Here is a 26199-nt window from a genome sequence, read left to right as displayed (position 1 = left end):
ATACAGAATGTCACTTTTTCATTAAAATATAATAATAATAATTCTTCTTATGTTATATTAAAAGTTATTGTATTTCTTATAGCTATATGTTTATATGCATAANANAGTAGGAAATTTTAAACAATAAATTCGTATAAAAATAGATAAATCACGTTGATGAGTCGATATTTTATTGATTTCACTTAGTTTATTATGTTAGAATTAATTAGGGAATTATGCTTAATTGTCCGGTATTTTCCCGTTTTTCCTAATTGTGCTTAATTTGACCGGAAATTCTAATTTTAATTAATTTGAATTTTCTGAGCTAATTATTTGCATTATTATTTTCAGGGGAAATTTTGGAAACACAATTTGGGACATTTGGAGGACACAAAATAAATTCAAGACTCAACAATTAGACATTTTAAATTTTAGTTGTATTGAAATTTAATTGTTTAAACTTTTTGGACAAATTTTTGCACATTAGGCCATTGTTAAAAATTATTAGAGGCCCAAAATTATAGGACACATGACCTAGGGTTTCTTTTTCTATTAGGGTGGACCCCACCCTAATTTTTGAGACACTTGATCCTAAGAAGAAAGAAGCACCATACATTCTCTCGGCTGAAACTATTTTGAAGCAAGGCTTTATTTTTTTTTCTTTGTTGAAAACATGTTGATGCTTGGTGATCATGGATGAATGAATTCCTTTTATTTTGTCCAAGTTGTTGTTACTTTCTTTATTTCATTTAATAAGAAGGAGTGTGCTTAGAAACAAGGTGCTGCAACTAACACTTTTCATTTGGAGCCATTTTGATTCTCAGAAATTTGGTGCATAGGGATCTCGGCATTTTGACAGTAGCAATGCTGCAACGTTTTTTTTATTATCTTTCTTAGCTTTGATTTAAACGTTTTGCAAGGATTGGCTTCTAAAAAGTATTAACGTTGAATTATTTGCTGCTGCTGTGTGCTTTATTTTTATATTCCACAAAAACGCTGATTCCATTTGAATTGTCGCAAGCTATTTTCCACTTTTGAAGAATTTTATAGTGATTTAATCTGGTTTGGAGGTTTACGCATTTTGCAATTGATTTCCACATTAATTTGCTTTAGAAAAAGCTTTGCATCTAAGGGGCTGGGACGTTACTTGGCTACAGGTTTTATTTTCATTTTTTTTTTATCTTTTGAAATATTGACATTGGATGATTTTGATTGAATGAAGAGACATTTGAAGATAAGGTGTAACACGTTGCAGCCACATTTTTTTTTCTTCTCTTTGAAAGTTTTGAAAGCTGAATAATGTATTCACGGAGGTGGCAGATTTTGGCATCAAGGGCTGCAGCACAATTTGAAGGTGATTTTGGTTTGGATGGTGAAAGTGGGTCACGGCTTAGAGGTTATTTTTAGGTCATTTGGAATTTTAATTTGTTTAGTAGGTGCATGTGTCATGTGAATTGGTAGAAGGAGTTTGTGTTGTTTATTTCTTGTGTTTTAAATTAATTTGCATTGTAGGATTAGTTGTTTTTAATTTCTTTAATTTAGTTTTGTATTTAATTTAATTTAACTGTGTTTAGATATTTGTTTAGTCTAGTATTTGGTTTAGCATTTTCACTNTNTGGACTCGATTTTAAAAAAATAACTGCAACCACACCAGAGGTCCAAATGCTACGTTTTATATATCAAATGAAAGATAATTGAGTCTACTTTCTAGGAAAAAAAACCTCATCTCATTTAGAGGTCTGTAGAAAAAGTTATGGTTAAAACATTGAGCAAAGGTTAGAGCTGCCTAGTTCCAGCGTGAATTTTCGTTTTTACTGTTTTAATTTCATTTTAATTTTTCCGCATCCACAAACAACATTTCAAACCCCCGCCACTGTGTTAGACCTGAACCGCAGTTTGGTCCTTGAGAGACGACCTAGGATCATTCCCTAGCACTATACTGCATTCTTTATGCACACCAAATTTGTATGGGTCGCGAAACCCATCACACATCATAATAGTTAATAAAATAAAAGTTAGAAACAATATTAAATAAAAAATTATTACATAACAGATTTAATTGGTAATAAAATAAAAGTTAGAAACAATATTAGATAAAAAATTATTACATAACAGATTTAATTAGTTGTGTAAATGATCACTCCGATATCACACTTAAAAACAAAAAAAAGGAGCATATAAAAAGAAAAGAAACAATTTTATTATTATCCACACTTAACTAGTTAACTGCAGTACAAACAGTTAACTGCATAAAGTTCATTTTTTTTAAACTGAACTAAAAAATAAGTTAATTACTTTTAAGTATACTTTAGTTCAGTTTTTTTCAGTATAATAAAGTATAGATTACTGTAGTTCAGTACAGTTCAATAAATTTTGCCCAGCCCTACATTCGACTAGAGGAACAAACATAATTGTATGACGAAACATTTACGTAATTTGTAGTTAGTAAATAGTGTAACTACTTTTGTTAATCATTGCTATCTATAATAATTTTTTTTAATACATTATAGTTTTTATTCATTATCTCAATACGCATGAAAAAATATTTGTATTTAATATAATGGATAATGATATTTAGACAACATTTTTTTAACAACATTTTAACATCATATATTAAAGAAAGAAAAAAACAACAAAAAAGTATATTAGAGAAAGAGAAAAAGAAACGAAAAGTTATATAGGTAACCACAACGACTATCGGAAATACAAAGTGATGGGAAGACAATTTCATAGGAAGAATGGAAGATTGCACTAAGTTGGAAGCCTTGAAGGAGGAAATGATCAACGAAGGACTAGGATGCGTTAGAGTAAGATACTTGGGAGATAGCATGGTGTTGTTGACAGAGGAAGAAGACGAAGATATAAGCAAGCTAATTGAAGAAAATATAGAGTGTTTAGAACTAAGTCACAGGTTTCCTAGGTTATATGTTATCTCAAATTGTAAGAACAAAACAATAGAAGAGCTTGAGGAATGGAATGAGACTAAATGGGAATGACATCTAGTATGAAGGAGAGGAAGATTGGTTTGGCAAGTAGACCAAGAGCATGCACTTAAGAAAATTATATCAGTTAAATCTTTTAGAAGAGAAATAGACGACACATGGGCTTGGAAAAATGTAGAGAAGGGTATGTTTTTGGTCATATCAGCCTATACCATTTTGTGAAACGGCCTAAGTAGGGAAAAGACTAGTATGTTTAATTCGTATTGGAGTATGAAGGCTCTTCCAAATACCCAATACTTTGAATTGAAAGTGTTAATGGATAACATTCCAACTGAAGAGAATTTCTAAAAAAATGGGAGTGCAACTAGGTAGTAATCTATGTCAGTTATGCAAACAAAAGGATGACAACACATCTCATTTATTTTTCTATTGTAAAATAACCAAAAGAGTGTGGAAGTTGTGTGATAAGTGGGTAGGAGAGCTCTTTGTGCATCATAACCAAGCTAAACTTCATTTCCACCCATTTCCTTTAATGGAAATAAATGGGAAAAAAAAAGAATTCGGAAAGGAATGTGGATAGCAATTATTTAGACCATCTAGAATCATAGGAACAATATTACTTTTAGGCAAGAAAAGGTAGATACAGAAGAAATATTTTGTATAGAGTTGAATGCATGCTCTTGGAGAAACATAAACCAAACAATGTAATAATGACATACTCTTACTAGTATAGTTGCCTTATCCAAAGCTTAAAACCAACGTAAACATATCAATGAGTTGGACACATCATGGTAGAAGGTCCTCATTGATTATGGAAATCGTAAACACCAAAAAGTCTGTCTTGTTTGGGTCTGTCAAGTTTTATGGACTATACTCTCAACACTTGCAAGCAACACAATAGTAGACACAAAGGAAGTAATTGGGACAAGAACTCATGGCTATATGAAGGAATTCACATAACAAACCAAGTTGTAGGGGATAACCAACAAGAATTGTGATAAACGTGGACATTGGAACTGATTCCAAAAAATGTATATGCTTAACCATGTGGTCAAGCTAAAGGTTGACCACGAGAAGCTGCGAAGGCGGGGAAGCAAGAAGAAACTATGGTTGTGACAAGGACCTTAGGGCAATGGGGGATCAGACATTAACATTTAGTAAAGTAACGAGAGTCTTATGAAGGAATCACTAGCTAGTTAAACATTAATTGTTAAGTATTATATCTTATATGTTCTATAATATTTACTGATTTAGAATTTGGTTATATTAGAAAGTGGGTTTTAAGCCTAACTCAACCCCACAAAACCGGCTTGTAAGGTGAGGTTTGCACCGCACTTATATATTATAATTTGGCCTTATCTCTAGTCGATGTGGGACTTCCAACACACCCCCTTCACGTCGAGGTATAGACATCTCGCGCGTGATAGTAGAAATTGGGTGGTCCAATAGCGACCCGATAACGGGTGGAATAGAAAGAGAAATGCCCACTTAGAACTCGTTAGGGTAGACTTTAACCATGACTCTGATACCATATTAGAAAGTGTAAATTTATGTATGGAATGGCATAGAACAAAAATTTTAGATTATATATACATAGACTCTTTATGTACATCTATATCATACAAATCAAGTACATAACTTTTTGTATAAGGGTTGGAGCATCTAAGTACTTTGATATTTATATATATATATATATATATATATATATATATATATATATATATATATATATATATATATATATATATATATATATATATATATATATATATATATATATATATTTATACGTTGTCAATAAAAAAGTACTTAACCCAAAAATAAAATTATTATAATAATATTACTCTTATTTTTTTCATAACAGGCATAAACTTTGTTAAGAGTTCAATGTGAGTTGAAATCTTAGATTGAATAAAAATAAGAAATATGTATATAACTAAAAAGATTCAAAAATTAATTATCTTTAAGATTTTGAATTCAAAACAGTGTCTTAATATATTATATAGACATGTTCACAACTGATTGATATCAAATCTTCTTGTATCTCTCATATGAAAAACCTCACAAACTTTTCATGTTTAGAGTTGGAGTTGTTTAGCTTCTTTTCAAAAATAAAGTTATTACGTATTTTTATACAAAAAGTTTAGTTTTATTTTTGTTTTTTAATAATATTTCTCATATGATGGCAATTTATTGAGGATGTCATTTAAAATATTTCTATAAGAGAGATGTCATGTTGCATAATAATATATAACATGACTTAAAAAGTGTATAAATGAATTTTTCGTTTTATATATTAATAATGAAATATTGTAAATACTTTATTGAAAAGTTTTGATCAATAATTTTGTAATTGGAAAAAAGTATATTAAAACAGGATTTAAATAAAGATTTTCTTTACATTTCATATTTTGTAAACATAGTATGGTTACCTGTGAATTGTAATAATCAGTGAGGTTAGATAGCTTCCAACCAGAAATCACGCATTTCCCTCTCCTCCCTGCAGCACATACCATGCCAAAAATGAACTCCCCTCTCTTCTCAATTTATGTTACAAAGGATAACATTAGTAATTTTCAGTTGTGACAGTATGGATAGCATATTTTTCTAAGATTCAATTAAAAAAACAAATTCATCTTAAACTCACGCTAAAGGCCATATAATTGCTAGTACAATTGCTTATATTTTTCTTCATACGAAGGCTTACAGAAATTGACGAATTTAAATATGTAATTTGCTTTAAATAGCTGACATTAGGATTCTTTTTTTTTCTCTTATTATTACAACTTTTTTTTATGGGAGATAATAATCTTTACAGATATGCAAAGAAAAAAAAATGTGAAAACATGACTTTCCATCATGCTCTTTACTGTATTTCATGGAAAGAATGAATTGTTCGAAAACAAATGTTTAAATCGGAATATAAAAAAATTGAACTTGAAATTTATTAGTGATGTCATTTTACCTTTAACCAACAGAAAGTGGGTTCAATCAATTCTTCTTAAAATTTATTCATAATTTGTATAAGGTCATACGAAAAACAATAATCAACAATTAATGTTGTAACCCATTAAATAAACAACTAGATTTATGTATTCAAATCAAATATAATTAAAACTATGTAACCCATTAAATCCAATAATCAACAATTAATGTTGTAAGTTATAGCTCTAATAATGTTTGTGGAAAATATTCAACTCTTGAATTCGGCTGGCTAGAATTGTTGAATGCAGAATTAAGATAGGAAAAATAAAAACCACGGAAATCAACCGTTCTTATAAAGGACAAAAAATAGATTTATTAGATATATATAATAAGACGAATAGAGATAAAAATATATATATTAATAGATGTATATTAAATGAAGATATAGCTGAATGATTATCATCGTTTTGTGCTGGGATCAATTTTCGGATAATGCCACATCACTCACCCACAAAAAGCCTTTTCAGACGCAACTGGGCACGTAGTCACCAGTGTCTTCCCTGACTGGTGCCACCTTTGCTTTTTCCGAAATAGGCATTCTTGGGTTTTGGCAACTCATGGAGATCCATCACCTGGATCGTTCTTTGCTTTTTGGCTAGACAAACAGCAGACAGACAAGATGGTAGTAAGTATATAACTTCTTAGTAGGCTTTCAAACTAACTGGCGGAAGAAACAATACGTGATAATACGAAAATGAAAATTAAATGAAGTAAAGTTTTCACCATTTGCAACCTCTTTGTAGTTCTCTTGGAGTCGCTTTCTCGCCGAAGCAAGTTTATCCAACTCAAAATTGCTCTCCCTTTGTCTCTGCAATCATTCAACAAGTCAGGACTACTCACTATGATCTTGTACAGGCACTGCATAATGGAGCTTTTATTATTATAGTCTGGTTTTAAACTTGTTGCGTGATTTTGAAGCAACAATCTCCAACATTTAGTAGCCACATTTAGGATCAGATCAGATACTCCAGAAAGATTATAAATTCATATCTATACGTTTTGAGGTGCAAGTGTAGGAGTAGTAACTGATGCCGATGGTTTTAGGGGAGATTCTTTGTGAGGAATTGCTTTTGGTTTTCGTTGTTGTGGTTCAATGTTGTTGTGCTCTGACCCAAAACTTTCATCTGTGTGAGTAGGAAACATATTACTATATCAAACAAATCCAAATGAGATACAAATGAAGCTTTAAATCTAATACTGTACTCACTGTGTGGATTTGACGAGTCTGCAAAATCGGGAATCTATGGAAGGAATAGAATATTAGAAAGACAATTTTTTAAGAAAGAAAAACCTCATCTTCTTTTCATGGAAAAACACTGAATGGTCAAAATGATTTCTATAACCTGACGATGTTCATTTTGTTGGATTTTATCTTGTGGCGAGTCCTCGTCAGCTGACATGCCGACAAGATGTATAAATAAACAAATTTCGACATTTTCAACTTAATAAAAGACAGAGTCCTTCATTACACATTTTCATTCCACTAATGAATTTTCCCAAACAAAGACTAGTTTTACCCATGACAGTAGTACTCGCTTCTCCTGTCGTCTTCAACTTCACCCATTCATCTATAATCTCCTTCCATTTCCTGCATAAACGCATAAAGAAGCAAAACAAATGTTCACCAAAGTTCATCCATTAAAATGTTGCAATGCACACAAATATCAATTGACACCTGTAATTCACATTTTAAAAAACAAACAGAAAGTAGATAGATTCAAAACCTGACTAGCAACTTCACCAATTTCTTAACGTCATTAGACGAATGCTTCCGCAACCGATTCACATGCCTCCCAATATCAGTCTCCTACAGAATCAGCTTTACATGAAATTAAAATATCAAAAAAAAAAAACAATTAACAATCTGAATGTGATAAAATGAGTTACTTGTAAGGCTCGGAATGTAATATCCATGTCTGCTAGATTCTGCAACAACTCCAACAACGAATCTTTGGACTACAAAAGAAATAAAGATTTGAATCAGAGACTAAGCTAAGAAAAAGTCGTAAATTGAGAAATGAAAGTACAAAGACCTGGTGAGGATCTTCAAGTTGCTCTTTAATCTCTAGAATCTTCTTCTGTTCATCATCAAACAAAACTTCGCAAGTATCCTTTTCCTCCTCCGCGGAGGGATTGCTTTGCATCTCTGTTTCTCTAACGTCGTCGATGTCACAATTTGGACACCGCGATGATGACAAGAAACTCGTCGCGTAGAGGCGCTCAACGATTCCGTCTCTTCGACGCCTCAATTCATCACTGTGATCAGCAGACGCCACTGCGATGGCGACATCCATCAACATCCAAATGTCGATGCCCGCGCTCTCCAATATGGATCGAAAATCGTTAGAATCCATCTTCCAACCAAAAAACAAAATCAACCTAACCAATTCCTTTTATGTAACTACACAGATCCACCACAGAAACAGACAAAACCAATGCATCTATATCTATTCTTTCTCGTTTTTTTACAAGGGAAACTCAACAAAACAACAATAATAAAATTACAAAGTATATTCCACAATAAATCTTTTATCCTTTTTTTTTATTTTGGGAAAAATTAATTATTATTTTGATGCGTGCGAGCGAGATAAACGTACAAAGGAGGGAATGAATTTGAGAATTGAAATAATATGACCTCAAGTATTAAAAAATATTAATTTTTTATAATCTGTTGAACAATTTATATTTTTTTACATGGGTCCTCACATTCAATATTTGATAATGTATCACATTCCCAAATATGAGATATTTGAAGATTTCGTTTTCTTAAATTTAATGTTTTTAATTTCAGAAATCATATTCACTTCAAAATTCATAAAATAAAAATAACTATATTTAATTATTCACTGACCCTATCTAGTATCTCAATTCCTTGGGTTCTTCATTTAATGTTTTGTTATTCGGATGGGGTGGGGATGATGGAAAGAAAAGCAACATAGGATATAAGAATAAAGGAGAGGAATTAAAGGTTTAACTGTTTTTCAATTAAAAAAATTATTTTGTCCCTTCTTCAAATTTAACTGTTTCTTTCTAATTTGGTAGTTCTTTGAGCTTAATTGTTTTTTTATTATAAAACTATTTATAGAATAAATAAAAACTATTTACAAAAAATTATAAAAATTATTTATATTTAATTTTATAATTATGATAACACTAACAATTTTATTATTTTTTATTATCATAAAAAAGATATATATATATATATATATATATATATATATATATCATCATCTACGTTAAAAAAGTCGAATGCTTTGAAAAAAGTTTATACAATTTGAATAAAGATTTAATTGATAAAAGAAATCTATTTTAACCAATATGTTCTTAGACACTGACGTATATAACATATAAATCATATTTGAAAATGATGAACAATTAGTTAGAGGAGCAATTGGTGCCGTAACAAATCTAATTACAAAAGATAGAAAATTGTCCATACGTATGTATTATTGTTAATATAAATAATATAAAAGTGTTATACAATAATAATAATAATAAATTAATATTATAAAAATAATAATTAAAAAAATTTATCATCTATATCAATTTAAATTCATAAATGGTCGTAAATATTTTTTTTCATTTTCTTTTATTTTTTATTTTTTTAATTCAAACACATCATTTTTACATTTAATTTTTTTTCAAATTTATCTTTTTTCACCCCATCAAATTCATCATCTAATCTAAACAAATTGATTAAAATGTTATTCGACATATTTTATTAAGACTTGTTTTTAAATGATAATAAATACTTTGAGGTGTTAAACTAAATTATTTATAAGATTTTAAATGTAGATGAGGTGTTGTTATTTCAAATACTATATAACAATTTATTTATTTGAATTATTTCATCTAGTTTAAAAATATATATAAAAATGATAAAAAATTATTATAGACAAATAGAACAATTTTATGTCTTTTAAATTTGATCAAAATGAAATTAAATGAAACATATTTTCTTTACAAAACAGTCATCAATAATTATACATCATTACATAATCAATTATGTTACCATCTATATTTTATTTTTCTTTTTATTTAGACTATATGTTTGCATTGATTTTCCTGTTCATGAAGATTGACTAGAACAAATTTGTAGAAGTTGTGATGTTCGCTTCAACAAATATACAAGAAAGGGAGAGCGAGAAATTACGTGATACATTCCTTTTTTTCTAACATGTGAAAGTGTTTGGATTTGTAATGAATTATGTCAAAATATCTTATTTATTTACTCTCAAATGACCAAGTCAAATATAATGTTATCATATAATCGATTCCATTGCGTTTTATATTATGGAAAAAATGTGGAATAGATTTCAAATGTTGAAGTAATCAATTCTAACTTGGTCCACCCATAATCACCCCTCTACCAGCCTAACCTTCCCTTTGTACTCTATCATTCTCCACCTTTTCAGCATTATGTTCTACGTCACCCTCACCTCCTCCTCTCCCTCCTTCAAAACCACGCCACTGCAACACCTAGAGATGGCAAAAAAAACTTGTATTTGTGGATCCGCAAGTAAAATCTGCTACGGGTATTTAGTATCCTCGGGTACCTTTTACATGCGGGTAACGGATATTTTAATATTCGCTTATTAATGGATCAGATCGGATATCACACTATCCATACCAACAGATATTCGCTACCTGTTTGAATAATGAAATTACAATTTGGTCCCATTGGTAATTTTTTCTAACTGTTTAATTTTCTGTAAAAATGGGCCAAAGTTCAAATCCCTTTTTAGGGTTTTCTCTTCAAATTAGAATAAGAAAAAAGAGTTGTCCCCATTCCTTTCCATCCGCAGGTTGCCGTCAAATCCTAAAGAGTTGCCCTCAATCTTTCTCCTTCATCTTTCCCACTTTCTCACTGATTAGATTTTTCCCCATATTTTCCCAAAAACGCAATAAATCTCTCTCGCTCTCAAAGACGATGCCTTTCTTCTTCCCAAAACCATAAAACCCCAAAGTTTCGCTTCGAAATCCTCTAAGATTCGTCCTCTCTCACCTGGCGAGCAAGTCAGCATCTCCTCCTTCCATTCTCTTACTCACATCACACATCCCTCCCAACAACATCTTAGGGTTTGCGATTTTCAAAGAGAAGAAAAAAATAAAACGAAAAGAAAAATTATTAGAGTATGCTTTTCTCGCCTTAACTCTTGTAGGCGGCGGCGTCAGCGACGGTTTGGGCCACTCATAGGAGAACATGCTTCTAGGTGGATGGAGGACAGTTCGCGAGTGGAGAAGGAGACAGTTGCTCTCTTTGAACTGAAAACCTTAGGATTTGTGAGTTCTGAATGAGAAAGGAGAATAAAGTTTGGGCTTAGTAATTGGAAAATGGATATCATTGAAAAAAATCTACAAATTTTTTTATACGAATACATTTTTTAACATATAAAATGAGTTATAGATAAACATTATCCATACTTAACTTGACCCGTTGTCATTCTTAATCACATCCTACCACCATGCATAATATCTCACCGACTCTCACGTCGGAAGCCACGACATCGTCGCAGGTGGAGACGGAGACGACAAAAACAAGGTCCTCGAGTGAGAGACTCGACTTCGAGAACTTCTGGTGTGTGATTAAAAGACAACGATAAGCGATGGCAGAGGAAAGTGTGCCCATAGAGGAAAAGTTGTTAAAATGATGGTGTATCGTTTTTGAGGTTTTCAGCATATCGTTTAAATTATTAAAAAATTGTTAAAATGGTGTGGCGGAGGAGGCACGTGGAGAAAGGTTATTGTTTGCATGGCTATAGGGTGTTAAGTAAGATTGAATGGTGAAAAGAGAACCTGACTCTTTTATGTCACGTGCCTAGGTTTTTTACCACGTTACTTAGTACATTTCATTAAAAAACACTTTATAAAGGAAATAATAAATTTTATTTTATATTTTAAATGGGTTCAAATGTTATTTTTAATTAATATTTCATTTATTAGGATTGAGTGAATAATTAATTAGAAATAAGAAATATATAATTACGAATTAAGTGAATTTATTTTCACTTAATTAAATATCTCATTAATAGCAATAATTAAATATCACATCATTATTTTATTTTATTTAAATATATATTTATATTATTTTTAAAATTAATTTTTATTTTTCTCTTTATAATATTTTTTACAAATAACTATATTATTAATAAATATTGCTTTGTATTATTTTTAAGGACTAAAGACATTTTAGTATTCACAAATTTTACTTTTAAATTCATATTCATTCACCTTCAAATTTTTTTAAAGAAATAATAATATTTAATTTTCTTTCAAATCTTTTTAAATTCATCCCTTCTCTCTCCCAAATTCATTTATCCAAGTGAACACACTCTTAATTATCTTTCCCTCTCTCTTATTCTTTTTTTCTTATTTTTTACACCCAAACTTACATAATCAAATATAAGTAATATCTCTTATTTCTCTTCTCCTTCTCAGGTTCTACAATAAATAAGTGAATATAAACAAATATTAAAATTATAATATTCGAAATATTAGTAATGCATTATTTTCTTGGTATTGGTTTCTTAATTTTTTTTAGTCATGTTCTTAAACTTTTTAAAGAGTCCAATTGATTTCATTCCTATATTAATGTGATTTAGAAGATGATGAGTTCACAATAAACACTCACTCGTTTTATATGTTTGTTATATAATATATACATAAACATGAAAAAAATAATATTAACACAACTGAAATCGAAAGGAAGGAACATATTGAGTTTTCTTAAAATTAAAAAATAAAAATACTACATTAAGTTAAAAAAAAAAAATACTGAATAAAAAAGAAAAGATTTAATTATAACTTAGTTCATATACTATGGATTTTAATTTGATTTAGTCATAATATTTGTTATTTATTCAACTAAGTCTTGTTATATATTAAATTAATTTATTTCCTTGAACAATAATTACATATTAGTCTAACAAAAGACTTAATTAGTAGTATGGTTTTTTATATTTTTCTTGTGATTTAATTGTTGAGTTTCCTATATATTTTACATGAAGATGGATTGTCAGTGGTATTTTAAAAAAAATCATATAAATGAATCTAAAAATCACAATTAGATTTAAATATCCATCTTGAAAGACATTGTACACAAAAACGAAGATGTTGAATATATAATCTTAGATTTAAAAGAATGGATATTGAATTTAAATAAGATAAATTTAGTTGGATTGTGTTACTAAATAAAAATAGTTTAAGAAAAATATGACGGTTTTAACTTATATATGATACCTTAATATTAATGTCAAGACAGATAATATAGTATTATATTTAAGCAATATAAAAATTAAAATATATATAAAAATCAAATCAATAATTAAACTTTTATTATATTTACATGTGATTACTTTTTAAAGAATTATTAACTTTAATTTAATGAATGAATTACATTGAATCAATTTAATTATATTTTATTGAAAAAAAAAGAAAAAAGAAACCTAATAAAAATTCAAAATATAAGCCAAAATAATAATAATTAATAAAAAATAAATTAAATAAAAAAAAGAATTAATAATGATAAACAGAAAAAAATAATTTTGAACGAATAACAAAACGAGAGTAAATAATATTTAAATGTTATAAAAATATCTTTTCTCAGTATCATTGTCCAACTTTATTAGGTTGATTGAATTAATGGCTCTTCCCAAGCATTGATGGAAGCGGTGATCGGTGGAGGCTATTCAAGCCAACACTTATAGTTTCAACTACATTTCCATTATTCTTTTCAGATTCTGTCGGATATTTCAATGCATTCCATGGTCACAATTTATTGAATCTTTTATGATTCCGGATAGTTTGTTGACATCTAAGATTGCACAATCAACATTTTATTTTTGGTTTAATTCCGTTTTTAGTTCCTAGTTTGGGAGGTTTTGTTTAATATGGTCTTATTTTTTTTTAGTAATAATTGATCTCATTTTCTGAAAAAACTGTTCACTCCTTTTTTGTTACAACGTCAATTTTCTAATGGTGTTGATTACGATGTCAATAAGTTCTTTCACACATTCACCTATCCAAATGTTATTTTAACAATCATGACATAATGTTATGTTAAAAATCATGTCATCATAGTATACAATAAGGAGTATAATAAACAATTTAAACTTGAATATAGGACCACTATGAACAAAAAGGATTCAATTGAACAGTTTTTTCAAAAGGTGGGATCAATTGTTATAGAAAAAAAAAATGACTATATTGAACAAACCCTTCCAAACTAAAAATCAAAAGCGATATTAAACCTTCATTTTTTAAAATACTTTTTTTTTTTGGACTTTCTAATTTCTTATAATTAATAAATAATAATTTTAAAAGTATTTATATTTATGAAATAAAATTTACCACTTTCTATAAAATCAGACCATTTTACACTTTCTTCACTTTCTCTCATAATATACTTTTTCTTTTAGAATCATGTCTAAAAAAAATACATTAAAATTTTTTACAATATGATGTATACCAAAATAAGATATGTCAATATTATGCAACCAATAACTAGCATACACTAAAATGTCACATGTATATAGGTTTAATATTTTTTAGGTTCCTAATTTTTTAGAAGTCTCAAACAAGTTTCTTATTTGTTTTTCATCTTAATTAGGTTATTATTTTTGAAAAATAGTAACGGTCGATAGTTTTGTATTCACACAGTTAAAAAATATGTAGCATGTCAATGGTTTTTTTTACCTTTTTAACTATTTTTTTGTATTATTTTTTTATTTTTTCACTTTTTTAAATGACATTATCAAACTAACATTATGTCATGTGAAAATAATAGTATGGTGTGATATTATCATATTTGTATTTTTACCTTTGTCTAAATTTGGTTTTAAAATTTTTATTTTTGTTTAAATTTAGTTTTTGTCTTTTTATTTTGTCTCTAATTTAATCATAATTTTAAAAATTAAACAATCTATCTTCAAATTCTAAAACAATTAACTTAAATATAAATCTTAGCAAATATTTTTATTATAATTGATATGTTTATTAAATATTTTAACAAGATTATGTTTATTTATATTTATATTTAATTTATTTTATAAATACTAATTATCTTCTTGAAATATACTTATAAAGGTTTAAGAAAACAAAAACTCTAATCTGAATGTTGATAGAGAAAATTTTCGTGAAAGATAATGAAAAAAGAAATTACGTTTACCTACCATTTTTATATAAACTTTCTCTAATTTTTATATAAAAAAAAGTTAAATTTTACATTAATAATTTGTTTACTCAGTCACAACATTTGAAAATTTCACATACAGTATTTTATCTCATTAGTTTTTTTAACTATAATAACTTTTATACGTATATTTAAAAACATAATTAACATTTATACAATTAATTAAATATAAATATAAATAAACTTAATTTTGATAAAAATATTTAATAAAAATATCAATTTTAATAAAAATATTTATTAAAATTTATATATAATTAAATTTTGTTTGAATTTAGAAAAAAATAAAATTGTTTAGTTTTTAGAATTAAATTGAAACAAAATAAATATAAGAGAACAAAAATTAATGCAATAACACAGTGTGACACGTGACATTAAGTTTTATAAGTATATTTAAAAAACATAATTAACATTTATATAATTAATTAATTATAAATATAAATAAATTTAATTTTGATAAAAATATTTATTAAAATATTAATTTTAATAAAAATTTATATATAAATTAATTGTTTGAATTTGAGAAAAACAAAATTATTAAATTTTTAAAACTAAATTAAAACAAAATAAAAATACAAAACCAAATTAATATAGCGTGATATATGACATTAAGGTTGCCATGTCTCAATATCATTATCTTATGTTACAATTTCAATTTGACACGTCTTAATATCATTATCTTATGTTACATTTTCAGTTTGATACATATTTTTATTTATTCATTTTTTTAAAATTAAAAATAATAAAAGATAAAATAAATATAATAAAAAATATTTTAAAAAACCACTAATACCTTCGTGTTAGTAACAAATCTTTAAAGTATTAATAGGAAACTACTGAGAAGGATTTAACTACTACAGTTTTTAAAAATAAGTATTCAATTAAATAAAAAATAAATAAGAAACTTTTTGTATTATATATATATATATATATATATATATATATATATATATATATAGACTGTGTCACTGCTCTGCAAGGTGTCACGTCACTGCGACGAGGGTCCAAGAGTAAAGAAGAGGCTTGAGAAGAAGGTTGAGAAGAAGCTTGGGAGTAGAAGAAAACAAAAAAAGAACACATGGCAAAATCTGCAAAATCTCCCCAAACTGAACTTCCTCACAGAGCTTTTGGTTGGGCTGCTACAGACACTTCCGGGACCCTTTCGCCCTTTCATTTTTCCAGAAGGTTTTTTTTTTTTTTTTTCTTTCATTTTTATTCTTATATGGTATAACATTTTGCTCCATTTCTCAGCGAGATCAATGCTGGTTGAGACCGATCTCATCCTCATTTGACGTTATCATTGCAGGGAAAACGGCGCTGACGATGTCACCGTCCAGATTCTGTTTTGTGGGGTTTGCCATTCTGATCTTCACACTGTCAAAAACGACTGGGGTTTCACCACTTACCCTGTCGTTCCAGGGTACCCTTCCTTCAACTGCAATCGTTTTTCCTTTTTAATTAAATAATCCTTTTTCCTCAGTGTAATTATTTATCCCCAAACATAGATTTGATTATCGTAATATAAACTATATAATATGTCAATGTCATCATGGAGTTTGAATGTGGTGGGACACTTAAAATAAAAACCACGCCGTTCTCCATCCTTCAATCGAGCACAATTGGGGCCTGGAATTTCGATCTCAATTGTTGGTTGACTTAATAATAGGAAAAACCAAACCTTTAATAAAATAAGCGCCTAATCCAAAACGCGCGTTTTGTTTTACATCACCTCACATGGACTGTATATTATATTTATCTCATTTTACATCGGACGTGTGTTACATAATTTTGGTGTGATCAGTGTACAGAGTAACTTGACCATGGTGGAAACTATGCAAGCAACAATGGTTAGAAGTCCAATAAATTACTTTATATTATACTTCAATCTATAAATTCTCCCAGTTATTGAGCTATCATGCTTAAATCCTAACATAACATGAATGATTGCTAAAATTTAAGGGTGTCTTTGATTTCTATTTCTAATTACAAAAACTTTTCCGTTTTCAAAATGGGATGAAGATTAAATAAGGTTTTTGAACAGCTTCTGATATTGAAAGAAGGTTGGATAAGATGGAGAGTGAAGAAAATGAAATATATCTTCTGATTGTTTATTTGGCTTTTCTGACTTTTGGAAATAATTTTAAAAACAAATGTATTTTGATTGAGAATTTGGTTGCTCAGCACTGTGAAATTGCTTTAGAAAACAGTTTTTAAAATCAGACTGTGAGAAGAGAATCAAACTGACCCTAATGCAGTTTTTGGTTTTAATGATGTAATGTTCTTTTGTCATACATATCTAAGTAAATTAATTGTCTTTATTCCTTTCTAGGTTTCTCTTCGTGAGTTGTACGTAGTATTTAAGGCTTGCACGTGTTTGTGCAATTGCCAACCTTGCAGATAGCAATACTTTCTTTTGAAGGTAAAATCAGAACGTCTGATATCACCTTGCATTGACTTTTTAGTATTTTTTTATTTTCAGGCATGAAATTGTTGGTGTTGTGACAAAAGTTGGAAATAATGTGAAATACTTTAAAGCGGGTGATAAAGTAGGAGTTGGTGTGATAGTGGAGTCTTGCAAGGAATGTGAATGTTGCCAACAGGATTTAGAGAATTACTGTCCCCGCCCTGTGTTTACCTATAATTCTCCTTATTATGATGGGACACGAACCCAAGGTGGTTATTCTAACATTGTGGTTGTCAACCAGCGTTATGTGCTCCGATTTCCTGACAACTTACCCCTTGATGCTGGTGCTCCACTGCTGTGTGCGGGGATAACCGTGTATAGCCCTATGAAATATTATGGGATGACAGAGCCTGGCAAACATTTGGGAGTGGCAGGGCTAGGTGGGTTAGGCCATGTTGCAATCAAAATTGGTAAGGCCTTTGGGCTGAAAGTTACTGTCATTAGTGGATCTCCAAACAAGGAAGCTGAGGCAGTTGACACACTTGGGGCTGATTCTTTCGTTCTTTCCTCAGACCCTGCAAAAATGAAGGTAACTGAGATACAGGATTGAAAAGCATTCAAAGGAATAATATAGTTCCCTAGTAATTTAGCAATGATAACGATATTCTTATGCTACTGTTGGGCTTCTCGGGTAGCGACTAATTTATGCTTAATGCGTTGATATATTTTTCTCATTTGTAATGATAGTTTTTTAGTTATGTTTAAAAATTAGGTTATAGTAATTGACATATTCAAAAGTTATTTATCAAATAGTAGTTACTTGCAAGATCTAAAGCTAACTAACCTAGAGAGGTAAAAAAAAAGTGTGGAATTGAGTGATTTGAGACTATCATTACCCTATTGATTGAAAATAAAGTATGTTTGAGTACAAAAAATATTCTGAGCGACTTTGGAGCTGTTGTCAATATTAGCCATGAAGTGTGTCTCAACACGAGAAAACCTCACCTCCTCTGCTGATCAAGTTAATGGGTTACACACTATCCAAGTACTTTAGAATATGAAAACGAACCTTTTAGTCTGCTTCTCCATGATAATAATCATTAGTAGAACAATAGATTGACTGGTCATGCAATTTCTCATGACGTATTTGTTAACTTGCCGGGACTCTAAGCAGGCTGCTATGGGAACCATGGACTATATCATAGACACAATTTCTGCTGTTCATTCCCTGTCTCCACTGCTGGGTCTGCTGAAGCTGAATGGGAAGCTAATTACTGTAGGGTTGCCTAGCAAGCCTCTTGAGGTGCCTATCTTTCAAATAGCCGCAGGTGAGCCATCAATCGTCTCCAAACTGGTATTATGTAGTTTTTCTATGTTATTTGCAAGTAATTGCACAAGGAGAAAATAACCTGATTTAGGCACAAGTTATATACTTCACAGTAGCGTAAAGTCAAAGATACTTGGACTGTAAATCTTTCTCACGAAGCTGAATGGACGAGGGAGTTTTTTAATTCATTGTAGAGTCAACATTTTTCAAATTTTGAGCAGGGCCACCTTTCGCTGTAAACAATAGTACATGGATTTGACTAATGAAAGAAATGTTTTGTTATGTAACATATGCATGTAGGAAGGAAGCTTGTAGGGGGGAGCAACTTTGGAGGGATCAAGGAAACCCAGGAAATGCTTGATTTCTGCGGAAAACACAACATAACTGCAAATATCGAGCTGATTAAGATGGACCAAATCAACACTGCCATGGAAAGGCTTGGCAAAGGTGATGTGAAATATCGCTTTGTGATTGATGTGGCCAACTCTTTCTCCAGTTTGTAGAAGAACATGCGCAAGCGTGTCACCTTACATGTCTGGCACCTTAGATTTGTCTCGGTATCTTAAGAATAATTAACATTGGCTTTGGTATCTTAAGAATAGTTAAGATTGGCTTTGTTCCAGAACATTCTCTCTTCAATAATATTACCTTGTTGGGGTTTCCAATTTATATCATGTTCCTTTATTATCTTTATCAATAGCAGACTACGAGTTTCACTTTTGGAAAACAGAAAAAAAAACAAACAAAATTGGCCACTCGAGGTTTTATAATTTTATAATATTAGTCTCACAGTTTCCTAACTAATATATATATATATATATATATAATTAGTAACTATATATAAAGTCATTCAATATTTGGTGTACATATTTTATCTTTATTTGTAATTTTAAATTTAAAAGTATAGAACTAAACTTCTCAAATACTAAAATTAACTGCATTTATATTTCTAAAACACAATACAAATTATTTGCATATTTCAACAGCATAATAAGTACAAATAAAGTATTGAGTTTGCTGGTGATGTCACTTGGTAATGTTAGAATTTTCTTCCATGCACACCTCTTCAAAATCATTACTCTTTTTATTTACCTATTTATCTCAAATCTAACACTTTTACTGTTATTTCACTGTTCACTCATTTTCTTTCCCATTTCTTTCTTGCATAATGAAACATCCACCATTATATAAACTACACAGTAAAGCAAGGAGAATTTTTTTTTAATGAAAACTACGATAAACATAGCAAAAATCATAGAAGAACACGTTTTTTATTTATTCCAATAACCATGGAATATAAGCTAACATAATTATACGTATGAAATTGGACGAAGAAGGTGAATTTACTCCATAGATACAGAAAAGGGTTGTAGTGAAGATTGATATATAGTTATTTAATAGATGATTGGATGAGAAGGAGACAAAGCTGGAGTTGGAGCAGCATCCTCACAGTAGGCAAGAATATGAAGAGCTTCCTGGTAAGAATAGCCCAATGAAGTGAGCATGGAGGGCCAGCAATTGTGGGTTATGACAGTAATGGCACAGCAACAGTTGGGGCCAATATCAGCTTCACCATTGATGAAGAAATGCATGATCTCATTGGAACATGATTTCAGCTCAACGAGGTTGCTCCAGCACTTCACCATGTTGTTGTCCCTGGTTGCTGTTCCAAGCGCATCAAAGCATGCAAGGACCATCAACAAGACCATTCCATATTTCAGACCCATCATATCAACTTCAGGCATCTGTCACTTCCCTTCTTCTCAAACTATTATCCTTATTTATAGAACCTGTTGCTTTAATCAAGTCATTCCAACGGTTAATTCGAGAAAACTAAGGGTCCTCTACAATTGTAACTGCACTGCACACTGAATGCAGTGGAATATGAAGATAAACTTCATCCCCCATTAATTCACTTTTATTGACTGTTACTAATTCCAAAAATAATTAAATTATTATTAATTTACGTTTTTTTTTATGATTATAATTCCTTTTATCTTCTTGATAACATAGTTCAGATGTCATTTTTATTTTTAAGAAACCTGAGACTATTAAATGTAAAAAGAAATTATTTCGAAAATTTTATTTAAAAATTTTCAAAAAGCTTGTTTTAAAAGATTTTCAGAACATATATTCCGGAATCCAGTTTTATGAGGAGTAAAATTGTTATTTTAAACATTTGAGTGAAGAAATTGTGGGGGTACAGGAAGTGAAAGCCTACAAATGACTGCTCTTATCTTTAAATATTGGGCCTAGTCCGTTTAAAAGCTGGCCCAGTCTTCCTAAACAGAAACGGGCTTTCAGATTGGGCAGAGGTTCAGAGTACAGTGAGACTAAAGTAACGCAGGGTGGTGGTGACGAAGGGGTTTCAGTCCCGAGAAGTGAAGAAGAAGAGATGAGCGTGGAAGATCTTCCGCGGAAAGAGGTTAACGTGCTGAAAGGTCACGAGGGTGCCGTGTTGGCCGCGAGATTCAACGGTGACGGCAATTATTGTCTGAGTTGCGGAAAAGACCGTACCATACGCCTCTGGAATCCTCACCGTGGAATCCATATCAAGACCTATAAATCCCACGGCCGTGAAGTTCGCGATGTCCACGTCACACCGTACCCTCTCTCTCTCTCTCTTTCAATTGCATTTATTCAGTTATCATATATGTATACTCAGAATGTCATTTGATTTCTTACTGAATTTGAAATGTTTGCATATTCAAAATTCAAACACTTTTCAATTTGTAGGGTTTCGTAATTTGAACTTTGAACTGTCATGAAATGTGACTGCATTCAACGCCAGTTCACAATACATTATTTGCATGTTGTTACTGTAGGGACAATTCCAAGTTATGTTCCTGTGGTGGAGATCGACAAATATTTTATTGGGATGTTGCAACCGGACGTGTAATAAGGAAATTTCGTGGCCATGATGGTGAGGTAGGTATCATTCCGTTCCTTCTGTAATGACATGTTCATTTTTCCATTTTTTTTTTTTTTGAAATTTCATTTGTTTTCTCTTTGAATAGGAGCGAGGGAGGGTGATATTCATAAACCAATTTATCTTTAGTTCGTTGTAATCTTTCTCCTATGCTATTGCTTGCTTGAATGTTGTGTCTATCTTTTACTCTAACACATAACACTAGGTTCTAATTGGTTAAATTTCTTTCATGCGTACTATTGGAGTGTAAAATAAACCTTTTGCATAAGTTAGATTTAGTTAATTTTATTTGTAGAAGCTTTGTTTTATTAGTTTCTCCACAAGTTTTTTTACTTTATGAATTACTTTCTACTTACGAGAGTGAATTATTTTCATTTTTCCTTCTGCTAGTTTTGGTTCAAAAGTTTATCTACGCATGGTCTAAATGTGTGCACCGGTTCAGACCTATGCCAACACCTTGAACAAAATAACCACCGTAATTAGAGTTTATTTTCTCGGAAAGCTCCATCCGTTTTTAATTTTCATAGTGATAAAATTTAATATGGAAATAAAAATTATTATCACTGAGAGTTAAAATGGTTTGGAGTTTTAATGGTTGTTATTGTGATAATATGTCGACTGAACCTTATTTTGTGATAATATGTCGACTGAACCTTATTTTGTGATTCATATTTTCATCTGAAGGTAAATGGCGTCAAATTCAATGAGTATTCATCTGTTGTAGTCTCAGCAGGCTATGATCAATCGTTGCGTGCTTGGGACTGCAGATCCCACAGCACCGAGCCGATTCAGGTGGATTCCGTCGACTTACATGCATTGTGCTCTATTTCTTTCTACTGGCTTATTAATAGAGTCGCCATTGATATGCAGATTATTGACACATTTGCAGATAGTGTTATGTCTATTTGTTTAACGAAAACTGAAATTATTGGAGGAAGTGTTGATGGAACTGTTCGGACATTTGACATTCGAATTGGCAGGTTTCTTGCAGCATAACTTCCAGATCGTTATTTATTCTTTTTTAAAATAAAATATGAGATACGCTATACACTGCCATTGGACACGTTTGATACTGCCGTAAAATTTATTTGCACTATGAAATTCTACTGACGTTCTTTTTTCTTCTACCCACCAGAGAAATTTCCGATAACTTGGGGCAACCCGTCAACTGTGTATCAATGTCAAATGATGGTAACTGCATTCTAGCAGGTTGTTTAGACTCTAGTTTGCGTCTTTTGGACAGGTATGTTTGTTTCATTTTGGGAAGTCACTATTGGTCTCTATTCTTGCAAGCTTCATGGTACTTTTTTGTGACAGGTCCACTGGTGAATTGTTACAAGAATATAAAGGACACACTAATAAGGTTAGTCTGCTGATGCCTAAATCTATTTTATCATTTCCTATTTTCTAATGTTCTGGATGGCATGTTTTAACGATTCAGGTTGATACCACATATCTGCTTTTTTTTTGTTATTAGTTGGTTACTATAATTGTTCACTCTTAAGTGTATTTCTGATGTTCTTACTGTTCATTTATTTGAAATGTTTATAATTTCTATTGAACTACACTCAGTCGTACAAATTGGATTGCTGCCTTACCAACACCGATGCTCATATAACTGGTGGGTCTGAGGATGGCTTCATTTATTTCTGGGATCTCGTAGATGCATCTGTTGTTTCAAGATTCAGGGCCCATACCTCAGTGGTAATTTCTTCTCACTAGTTTACTGTTTCTGGAAGAAAGCTGTGAAAGTATGATACTAAAAGAACATTCTAGACCCTTTCTTCATTCCCAATTTGAAAGGATTCATGATTATGGATGCTTCAAATTTTCAATTTCTCCTTTAGCCACGACGAAGGAAAACTGTTGGCTTGAGACCCTTTACAAAAATGTTGTCTAATAAATGTGTTTTCATGCAAACCATATATGACTTATCACGCTAGTTCAGTATGATTTAAGTGATTCCTCACTCTTTTTTTTTTTTTCAAATATTATAGTACCTTTGTTTTTAAACAAACTTTCTCTCTCTCGGAACTTCTGTAGCAGTTATTCTTAATAATACTTTGGTTTTCCGCTGATCATATTTACAGGAACTTTGTTATTGCTTTGAATAATGCAACTTATGCTATATTTTATTATCATCGTCAGTTTCAAGTCTGATGATAATGCCATTATTGCCTTATGCTGTGGGATGAGATTCATTTTGTTTCAAAAAATATCTGCTTGTTACTGCTGGGGTAGATAGCATTTTGGTTTCATAATATAATTGTCGTTTTAGTTGTAGAGGTGCAAAGCCTTGTCTATAATATTTTTTTTCCCTTAACTACTTATTTAAGGATGTGAGAATGATATATGCATATGTATTTCCTGTCAGGTAACCAGTGTTAGTTATCACCCAAAGGAAAACTGCATGGTAACTTCTTCAGTGGATGGCACCATTCGAGTATGGAAAACATAATAACTAAACGCAATCACGAAGCTTATCTGGTGATTAGCATAATGAAGACTGCATGTACAATTACAATTGAAGCCCAACAAAGACAACGTTTCAATTTATATATTTATATATATATATATATATATATATATATATATATATATATATATATATATATATATATATAAATATATATATCAGCAGATGTGTCATACATGTGCTTTTGATGTTGAAGATGGTAAAAGCAAGGTGAGTCTGTTGATTGCATCTTCTCTGATACACGGTCATATCGCACAAAGTTTTTGACTTTTTTGTCTTGAAAGGGGACAGGGTATCGTATAATTCACTTGTGTCCATAAAAGTAAAACAATGTATTATATCCGTTACGTTGTGAAAATGAGTTTGTATTCTATCCGTTATGTCTTGGGATTTTAGTGGTATAGTCGATGAACAAGAGGCTGCGATGCTGTTACGTAGCAACAAATCCATGTTTTGAATCAAGCCAATCGGTGGCTTCTATTTTTCCAGTAAGGTGAAAGCGGATAGACGAGACTTGCACCCAGTTATTCTTATTTGTGGGCTTTTCGTTTGAACCAGGGAAAAAGACACTCGCTCAAGTTATTGATGTAGACGTTTTGGACTGTTTATTTCATTTACGATCATTTAACATTTTTCATATTTGTTAATTATAATTATAAAGGCTCTGTTAGTTAAACTCAATGATAAACCTTAGCTGTCTCTTCTGCTTGTCATGTTTCTTCCAGTCAACAAACTTGTTCGTGATATCAATGTTTTTGACAATATAAACGATACATTATTAGATATTCAGAATCGTTTTACTATACAATGGATCTAAGCACGAAAACATTAAAAATATGTTTTCTTCTGTCTTTTTAATAATTTATGTATAAATCAACCGGAACGGTGGGTATTAGTCATCACGTGTGCTTTGTGTTCGTATTTGAAAACAAAGTAATTCGACGACTTGTGCCCCATGTTTGGATTCAAGTCTTACTACAAAAAGGAAAAGAAAAAAGAAGCTGAAGTCCCTAATGCAGTTTTTCTTAAAATACTGGACCTTTGGACTTAAAAATCAGTAATTGCTAGAGCTAAAACGGTTGCTCTTGCATCTGGGCGAACGTGATCCTAATTTTGTCCAGCCAAAAAAAATATAAACTTGTATTGTTCTTGTTTTGATTAATTTTTTTAATCTGGCTGTCACACTTTCCCTGCAAGAAGGATTCTCTTATTCATGTGGCCTGCAATTATAACAATAATGATAATAGTGGCAGTTATGGTCATTATCATGGTCATGATTGCATCTTGTAAATAAATATGTACCAAATTTTATATTGAATATAAACATATTTGAGAATGGAGATGTCAAAGGAACACGGTTTAAACATCAATTTGTCTAGGTAAAGTTTATCTTTCTCACGAACGTAATTAGTTAAGAAAAAGGAGTTAGTCGCAATCGTCGTTTTGGTACATAATGGCAACTTTAACCGATTATGTTATACTGCTGGTTTTATTCTGATGCCTGGAGCCACCGTACCGTTTTGATGCAGCTGGTGATAGAATTATGTAGAGCGTATAATTCCCGTATCTCTTAGAGATATTTCTGATGGGTATTCGATGCTTCGGTATCAAATGTAATATACTACTTAATTTTTTTTAGTACAAATTGAAATAACAACCAACAAACAGACTCTGTTGTACGAGTATCTAGGCATAATTTTCTGAAAAAAAAAAAAAACATGTAATAGTTGAAATTGGAGTGGTGAAAAATGGCAATGACGTATGCGAAATGGTGAAAGGCATTGGAGGGTTGATTTGGAATGGTGGTGGTCAACAGAGATAAAATAGAGTTTGATGGACATGTAATACCTATCAATGGATCTAATGCATATATTGAATTGAGAATTGAGATACTCTAAAAAGTAGTTGGTGTGTCCAATTTTACATTTGAATGAACCAGGTAGACTTGTATATGGAGTTGTCCAATTATA

At 30.6% G+C, this 26199-nt stretch overlaps 4 protein-coding genes and 1 pseudogene across 9 annotated transcripts; 2 read left to right on the top strand and 3 right to left on the bottom strand.

Moving 5' to 3' along the window:
* LOC106759154 overlaps positions 1-5437 on the bottom strand; it is an 11977-nt pseudogene extending 6540 nt beyond the window's left edge.
* A 657-nt stretch (positions 5438-6094) lies between these two features.
* Positions 6095-8381, bottom strand: LOC106766882 (probable mediator of RNA polymerase II transcription subunit 26c). 6 transcript variants are annotated; one of them, XM_022786246.1, is made up of 9 exons: positions 7940-8381; positions 7794-7862; positions 7631-7713; positions 7424-7494; positions 7250-7299; positions 7114-7147; positions 6903-7030; positions 6640-6764; positions 6095-6501 (listed from the first exon to the last, which is right to left on the bottom strand). In XM_022786246.1, the coding sequence occupies exons 1-9, from the start codon at positions 8258-8260 to the stop codon at positions 6462-6464; spliced, it is 921 nt and encodes a 306-aa protein (XP_022641967.1). In that variant the 5' UTR covers positions 8261-8381; the 3' UTR covers positions 6095-6461. The 6 variants fall into 6 exon arrangements, with proteins under 6 accessions (XP_022641967.1, XP_014507149.1, XP_014507157.1 ...); XM_014651663.2 differs by having other exon boundaries at positions 6630-6714; XM_014651671.2 differs by having other exon boundaries at positions 6630-6714; positions 6933-7030.
* Positions 8382-16064: 7683 nt separating this feature from the next.
* LOC106774042 (probable mannitol dehydrogenase 1) lies at positions 16065-19493 on the top strand. The gene is made up of 5 exons (XM_014661257.2): positions 16065-16278; positions 16400-16513; positions 17573-18086; positions 18672-18825; positions 19125-19493. Exons 1-5 carry the CDS (start codon positions 16172-16174, stop codon positions 19325-19327), a joined length of 1092 nt encoding a protein of 363 aa, XP_014516743.1. The 5' UTR covers positions 16065-16171; the 3' UTR covers positions 19328-19493.
* A 286-nt stretch (positions 19494-19779) lies between these two features.
* LOC111241290 (egg cell-secreted protein 1.4-like) lies at positions 19780-20786 on the bottom strand. The gene has a single exon (XM_022778726.1). It carries the CDS (start codon positions 20567-20569, stop codon positions 20219-20221), a length of 351 nt encoding a protein of 116 aa, XP_022634447.1. The 5' UTR covers positions 20570-20786; the 3' UTR covers positions 19780-20218.
* Positions 20787-21143: 357 nt separating this feature from the next.
* Positions 21144-24928, top strand: LOC106767310 (WD repeat domain-containing protein 83). Its single transcript, XM_014652172.2, has 8 exons — positions 21144-21428; positions 21650-21752; positions 22438-22545; positions 22624-22733; positions 22889-22996; positions 23071-23116; positions 23326-23457; positions 24128-24928. The coding sequence occupies exons 1-8, from the start codon at positions 21220-21222 to the stop codon at positions 24209-24211; spliced, it is 900 nt and encodes a 299-aa protein (XP_014507658.1). The 5' UTR covers positions 21144-21219; the 3' UTR covers positions 24212-24928.
* Positions 24929-26199: the final 1271 nt, after the last annotated feature.

This window comes from Vigna radiata, chromosome 1, assembly GCF_000741045.1.
Source record: "Vigna radiata var. radiata cultivar VC1973A chromosome 1, Vradiata_ver6, whole genome shotgun sequence".
Taxonomy (NCBI): Eukaryota; Viridiplantae; Streptophyta; class Magnoliopsida; order Fabales; family Fabaceae; genus Vigna; species Vigna radiata.
This window is presented reverse-complemented; position numbering and strand designations above follow the sequence as displayed.